The 7365-nt window shown below is 52.2% G+C and overlaps 1 protein-coding gene across 1 annotated transcript in view; it reads right to left on the minus strand.

Annotated features, from left to right (window-relative positions):
• TLL2 (tolloid-like 2) overlaps nucleotides 1-7238 on the minus strand; it is a 142016-nt gene extending 134778 nt beyond the window's left edge. The window contains exon 1 of the mRNA XM_010833035.1: nucleotides 7049-7238. Coding sequence (XP_010831337.1) covers nucleotides 7049-7238 — 190 coding nt within the window. The remainder of the gene's footprint in view (nucleotides 1-7048) is intronic.
• Nucleotides 7239-7365: the final 127 nt, after the last annotated feature.

Here is a 7365-nt window from a genome sequence, read left to right on the forward strand (position 1 = left end):
TTATCTGGGTCGTGAAGATCTTTTTTGTACAGTTATTTTGTGTATTCTTGCCACCTCTTCTTAATATCTTCTGCTTCTGTTAGGTCCATACCGTTTCTGTCCTTTATCAAGCCCATCTTTGCATGAAATGTTCCTTTGGTATCTCTGATTTTCTTGAAGAGATCTCTAGTCTTTCCCATTCTGTTGTTTTCCTCTATTTCTTTGCATTGATCGCTGAAGAAGGCTTTCTTATCTCTTCTTGCTATTCTTTGGAACTCTGCATTCAGATGTTTATATCTTTCCTTTTCAAAGGAGCACCAATGTTGGGCAGAAGGTCTCGGCCTGAGGGTGTGTCTCCAGATGCAAAATGGATCTGGACAGTCCCAGCTGTTTGTCTGCTCTGGGGCCTGGACTGGAGGTCAATGGGGTGGTGTCCTTGCTATCTTTCAGCTCTCGGAACATCCTCGCCCAAAAAGGGCTGATGCCTTCCCCTCTGACCTCCCCTCCCCCAGATGCTGTGCCCTAGCCTGAGTCATGGCCCTGGCTGGGACCTCTTGGCTCTGTTGGGCACCTGAAGGCCACCTGTTCTCTACCGGCTCGGTTAGCTGAATCCTCAGCGTGGGCAGCTGTGTCTCTCTGCAGAAGCCAAAACAGTGTGTTTCCTACCCTAGCTCTGCCTTGGCCCATCCTCAACTTTTTCCTAAAATTCACCCTTCACTTACTTTTGAGACGCTGTTTGCCAATAATTATCAGATCTGAATTTAAGAATCTCTAACTAACTCTACTACATGAAATCACTTGTTCACATATCACAAAAATTCAAATTCCTCTGGAGTGTTTCACCACAAGTTCAGGAAGTACTTGGGAGCACCTGCTCTGTGCTCTAGGGACGTGCATACCCATCCCTGAACTTTTGCCTTGTCCAGAAACAGTGCTGAACACGTGACAAACACTGCATCACTCAATCCCTGGCAACCCTGAGAAATGAATATTTACAGTCTTCTCAAGGGAGGAAATTGAGGCTCAGAGAGGCTAATTTTCTAAAGGTCACAAAGCCTTGCACCGGCAGCAGATTTTGCACCCCAGTCCATCAACTGTCAAAGCCAGGGCTCTTAACCACCTCATGCCCTGCCCTGGGGCACTTTAGGGGTAAAAAATTGGAAACTAAGGTGGACTAGATGCAGCTCCTGCCTGGAGAAGAGGGAAAGATCAACATTTCATTTCCATGCAGCTCTGGAATATTTTGACTCCATCAAATCAGCACCTGCCTGAATCAGCAAGGACACCAAGACAAGCAGGGATAAAAGCAAAGTTGTAAAACTGCCAGCTGCCCTCACCTGGGTGTGGCCACCTGGGGAAAGACAAGGCGCCAGGGAGATGGTGGGCACCAGGGAGATGGTGGGCACCAGGGAGATGGTCCCGCACTAGGGACAGGCTATGCCAGGGAGACAGGCTTCTAGGAGGCACCACGGGAACCTCACACCTGTGCTTAAGAATCTGGGGTGCATGCCCCTGCCACGAAGGAAGGGAACCCTGGGAGTGCTGCCCAGGACTCCACTCTCCACCTGGAGCTCTCTCAGGAGGGGCTGCTGCCCATCTGGCTGGCTCCGCTTCCCTTTCCAGGCTGACAGCAAGCTTGGAGGGTCCTTCAGCCGCGGACCCAGGCCACACAGGGCCAGGCAGAATCATCCTTCTCTCATTCAATGAATATTGACAAGTACCTGCGATGTGCTGCGGGGCTCTGGGCTTACAGCAGTGACCGAGGCGGACAACCATCACTGGCCTCACACAGTCTGACATTCCAGCCTCACATCAGCAACGTGAGGGCTTGCAGGTAGGAGCTGCCCCAGAGAGGGCCATCTTAAAGAGGGCTCTGGTGACCCCCAAATGAGGAACTGAATGTAAGGTCACTGTCTCTGGGAGAGAATGACAAGACGGAGTGGGGCCCCAAATTCCAGGCAGAAGTCAGGTCTCAAAGTGTGAGGAAGGCCTGCAAACTTGCTCCTGGGAAATGAATTAGTTCCCAGGCCAGGCACCTTACCCCAGCTCTGCTGCCATTAGCCGTCAGAGACTACTGACTGTATTTATTCACGGAGGAATATATATGTTTATCATATGTGAGGGCCTGGCATTTATTAAGCCACCAACTGAAAAGTAAAGCTAGCTGTCAACTTTACTTTTATGAACCCAAAAGGCTATGCAGCACTTTACAGTTTACAAGGTATTTGCATATTGTTTCAGCCTTAGGTAGACACTGCTGGTGACCTGAGTCCCAGATCCTCAGTCCCATGCATCCGCTGCACGGCTTCCCACTTTTCTACTTGAGAACTTTTTCTGAATCTAGAGCCCATGGCAACCATATACAGAAGGGCAGGGAAGTTCATGCCTCAAGGAGTGTCACATTCTCCCAAACTGGCAGCAACAACATCCTCCATTCCACATGCTCTTTTTTTTTTTAAGGTGTTTTATATATTTATTTATCGATTTAGACTGTGTTGGGTTCTTCTCTGCAGTGTACCTGCTTCTCTAGTTGCTACACGCAGGCTCTAGAGCACACCTGGGCTCAGTATTTGTGGAGTATGTGCTTAATTGCAGTATGTGGGATCCTAGTTCACCAATCAGGGCTTGAACTCGGACCCCCTGCATTGGGAGCATGGAGTCTTAGCCATTGGACCACCAGGGAAGTCACTCCACATGTTCTTTTAACAATGTGACTTTAACACTCCTCCCTTGGATAGGTGGGCTATGTTCATGTCCCTTGAACCTGGGAGAGCTTGTAACCATGGCAGAAGAGATGTTACGTAGCTCCCGAGGCAAGGTCATGAGGAAATACAGAGGCCATCTGGTTCCCTTGGGATGCATGCACCTAGAATCCAGTTGCTGTGCTGTGAGGAAGCCTAACCAGCCCACATGGAGAGACCACACAGAGAGGCCACCTGCAGGTTCTGGCCAACAGTTCAACTGAGGCCCTGGGCAATAGCCAGCCTCAGCTGCCAGATGTGAGAGAACCAGTGAGCCTCCAATGATGCCAGCTCCCAGCTGTCAAGTTACCCTCAGCCTGCACGCCTACCCAGCAGAGGCTCAGACACTGTGGAGCAGAGGCAGATCATTTCTGCTGTGCCCTTTCCAAACTCCGTATCTACAGACTCACCTACAGAGTCAAATGGCGCTTGTTCCATACTACAGAGTTTGGGTGGTTTTTCACACAGGGATAGAAGCTGGAAAAGGGAGCAAACAACGAAGAACAGCAGCTTTTGTATAAATGTTCCAGCCTCCTGTTTCCTGGGCAGATAATTCTGGGAGGACTTATGGAAGGGCTAGGTGGGAACACGGCTAGGTGGGAACACGGCCCTATTAACTTAAGGCAGTTACCTGGATTCCTCTTCCTTCATTGGATTTCCTCTTTCCTGGTCATACGTGCCCTGCTCCCTCACCCTGCTGCTTGGGATCACCTCCTAAACAATCTATTGACACAGAAGTCCTGCCTGAGACCCTGCCCTCTCAGAAATACAGCTACAACTAGCCTTATGTCTGCCCTAGAAGCAGTTTTGTCCCCATCCCCATTTTGCAGATGAGAAAACTGAGGCACAGAGAGGTGAAGGACTTGCTTCAGGCTGTAGGAAGAGTAAGAGGCAGGGTCAGGATTAGGATCCAGGCCTCTGGCTCTGGGTGCAGCTAAGGAAATATGAGTGAGGGCAAGCAGGCTGGAGAAGCTCTCAGAAGCTTTGCAGAAGTTGTTCTCAGGGACATGGTGGTTGAAAGGATGTCTTGAAATTTACTCAGTCGAACTCTTGACCTCATTTGCAGCGTCAGATGAAAAGCAAACAGCACACCCATGGGCCACCAGACAGAGACCACACCCATGAAGCCCCACACATCTTACCAGCCCCAGGTCAGGACACTTTTCAGGTCCACTCCTATTTCAAGATCATATGATTCGAAAGCATTCCTTTTTACAGCATTAAATAGATTGGTTTTAAAAAATATATTTATTTATTTGTTCGATTATAGGTATGTGGGATCTTAGTTCCCTGATCAGGGATTGAACCTGAGTTTCCTGCATTGGAAGATGGATTCTTAACCACCGGACCACCAGTGAAGTTCCTCAATTAGATTGTCTATTAGTAAATTTAAATTTCACAATTCAAAACGTACTCCAAAGATCAGCATGAAGATGTTCTTTCAACAAGTTTCTAGGAAATCTGTTTATTAAGTACTTCACTATAAGTCAGGTACTGTCCTAAGCACACTAACCTAGTAGGAATGAGGAAACTAAGGCACAGAGAAATCAAGTGACTTGCCCAAGGTCACACAGTTTGTAAATGACAGAGTAAATAGTAAAATGAGCAAATGGTAAAAGTGTAAATGACAGAACACTGACCAGTTTGGTCAGCCTCTGAGAGCCCGAGCTGGAAGCAAAGGTCATCGAACCATACAGAAAGAAGGAGCCAGGGGCACAAACTCAAGGGCTCGCAAGGTGTGAACGGGGCTGATGTGGACTAAGAGAGCCAGCTCCCTGGACCTGGCAGTCTGCCACCCTAACTAGTCCAACAGTTTCACTCTATGGATGAGGAACTAAGACTCAGAGAGGAACATGCCAAGGAACACAGCTCCTGAGAGGCTAGGAATAGACCCCAGACTCTCTGTCTGCACTCTGCATCCTCCACAAAATGGAGACCCCTGGCTCAAGAAGGGCAAGTGGGAGGTGTTTCAGATTTGAAGACCCAAAGCAGGTCCTAGGCAAGGGGCTCTAGCCAAGAGGAGTCAGGGGTTAGCATGTGACTGGGATAGGAGGACAGGCTACCCTTTAAGGTTTGGTTTGAATATAAAACCAGCAAAGGCAGTGTTCTTCACAAGCCGAGAGGCACGTCCTTTCACTGAGATGCCAGTCCTTGGTGAACTGCTTATTGTCCTTAGAAGGCTGTTCCCTTGCTCAGGGAATTTCCTGAAGTCTGAGCCTATTGATGTCTCCCTTGCCATCGCCCTCTTCTGGACACTCTTAGCATTGGCATGGATGAGGGAGAGGTCAGGGGGTTGGGAGGATGGACGACCGCTGTCGAGGATGCTCAGAGCTGGCTGAAACCCTATACCTACTTTTCCAGCCCTGCCCGCCCTTCCCATCCCATCTGGGAAGAGTCGCAGAACATGCATGCCCTGGTTATCTAGCAATTTCTCCAAAATTATTGGAGAAAAATGAGGCCCCAAGCTGCCTTAGTGTTATTCCACAAAGCTGAGATCAGCAACTGGAGAGCTCCCAGACAAGACCTATATCTCTTTCACCCAGATTCACAGGGCCCAGATGAGCACTCAGCGTCCTAGAGGAGCTCGATACATTCTCTGGCACACTGACTGCTACCCCAGTCCAGGCCCACACTGCCTCCCACAGGCCCCTGGTTCACATCCAGTAAAATCCAGGTTCTGACAGGTGCAGGTGATGGCCGATGGCTGATCTACTCCATTTAGCCCCCATCCCAGTTTTGTATCCTCAGTGTCCTTCTCAGGCAAGGCCACCATTCAGTGCTCCAGAGGCTCTTCAAGCCTGGTTGGGACCTAGGTCCAGTGAGGAACCGAGACACCTCAGTCAGGACATGCTACCTGTGGATTTTCTCTCAAATTACCCAGGGATCAACTCTTTGTCCTCCTTCCTAACTCAGAAACCCCACAAGGTACAGCAGTGGACTATTATTCTGGAGAAATCTTCCTTCAGGGTAAGCCCAGGCCCTCAAGCCTGGTTTGATCGGCACCCTCCACAAGATTCTCACACTCTCCTAGGTTCTCTGGCCTCGGAGTAACCTGGTCTGCCCCAGATTTCACCGACTTCTGACCTGTCCAACTCAGAGCCTAGACTACACTGGCTGCAGTAACAACACCACAAGCAGTGTCTTCATCATTATTCCATGTGCAGAGAATTTCCCCATAAATTATCTGAATCCTCCGACAATTATTACTTCCCCAGTGCAGAAGAGAAAACTGAGCCTACTAGAGGGAGACTGAGCCTCTTCAGGGAGTGAGGGAACGGGGCCCACACTGGCTCACGGCACGCCCTCATTCAACAGAAGTAAAGCACCTTGCCCTTCTGCGCGTGGAGGATGCGAGCTTCCTTCGGTCCGCTCGTCTCTGCGGGCCGCCCACAGAACCAGCCGGACCCTGCCCACAGATAAACACCGCTACCCGCGGCCCCGGGCCAGGAGCTGCTCGGCGGGCTTCAGACCAACCCTCTCGGGAGTATGAGCACCCCTTGGGGAGTGTGAGCACCCCTCGGTTCCAGCTGGGAACTGCCCCAGACCCAAGGCTTTCTTTGGAACATGCGCTCGGGCTTTGCAGCGGCTGAAGCCGCTACCCTTGGGACACACGAGCCCCTAGGGGGAAACAAGCTGCAGCGCCCGGGCTGCGATTAGCGCCAGAAACACCCGCGCGTCCCGGGGCGCGGCTTCCTGTCCAGATTAGAACACCTGACGGCTTCCATCTCTGCCCGCCCAGGACGACCCCCAGCCGCGACCACAGAGCAGGCTACGCGGAAGTCTGCAGCAACTCGAGTCATGCTCATTCTCCATCGGCTATCGCTTTCCTTTTGCCCGCTGTGAAGCTTTTCCCTTTTTAAACTCTCTTCCCAAGAGTAACCACAAGATCTTGGGAAACTTTGCGTGAAATTTACAAATGTCATGAAATCGGAACCAGAGACTCCGTCTAAGCCTGGGAACGCTGCGCCCAGCCCTGTTTCCTCCCCTCTGCTCCAGCTCAGCGCGTCCGGCGGTGGCCCGTGCTGACCACCTGGCTGTCAGGAGACCCCGGGACCCGCCCCAGCTCCTGGGCGCCCTCTCGGCCTCGGACACTTTGGGAACATTCCCGCGGCCGCCACCCGGTGCGCGCCGCACACCAGGGGCCAGGACGTCCCAGCCGGAGAGGTGTTTAAGCAGTCCCTCTGGGGCATTGTTTTCCCGGGGAGTCCGGAGAACTCAGCGGAGGGGAAGGGTGACCCGCCCCCACAGACTGCCGCGCTGGCTTGCCCACTACCTCGTTTGCATTTCAAAGGCAAACTTGTGCCGGACTTCCCGGCGGCAGCACCTACCGGCTTTGCACGGGTCATGGTAATGCTCCAGCGGCTGCTCCGCGCTCTCCTCGCCTTCCAGCGCCGAGGAGTCCCAGGTGGCGTCCGAGCGCTCCCCGAGCCCCCCGGCGTCGCGGGGCAGCGGCAGCAGCAGTAGCAGGAGAGGCAGCAGCAATGGCACAAGGGCCCCGAGCGCAGTCACACGGGGCATGGTTGCGAGCGGCCGGCCAAGACCAAGGGAGCTGAGTGCACCAAAAGCTGGACTCTCGGGCGAGGGACCGCGTACAGAATCGGGTCGGCGGCAACCGGTCACGGCGATTACGCGCGGCTGCCGGGCA

The sequence above is a fragment of the Bison bison genome, unplaced genomic scaffold (genome assembly GCF_000754665.1).
Source record: "Bison bison bison isolate TAMUID 2011002044 unplaced genomic scaffold, Bison_UMD1.0 scf7180017862979, whole genome shotgun sequence".
NCBI classification, from domain to species: domain Eukaryota; kingdom Metazoa; phylum Chordata; class Mammalia; order Artiodactyla; family Bovidae; genus Bison; species Bison bison.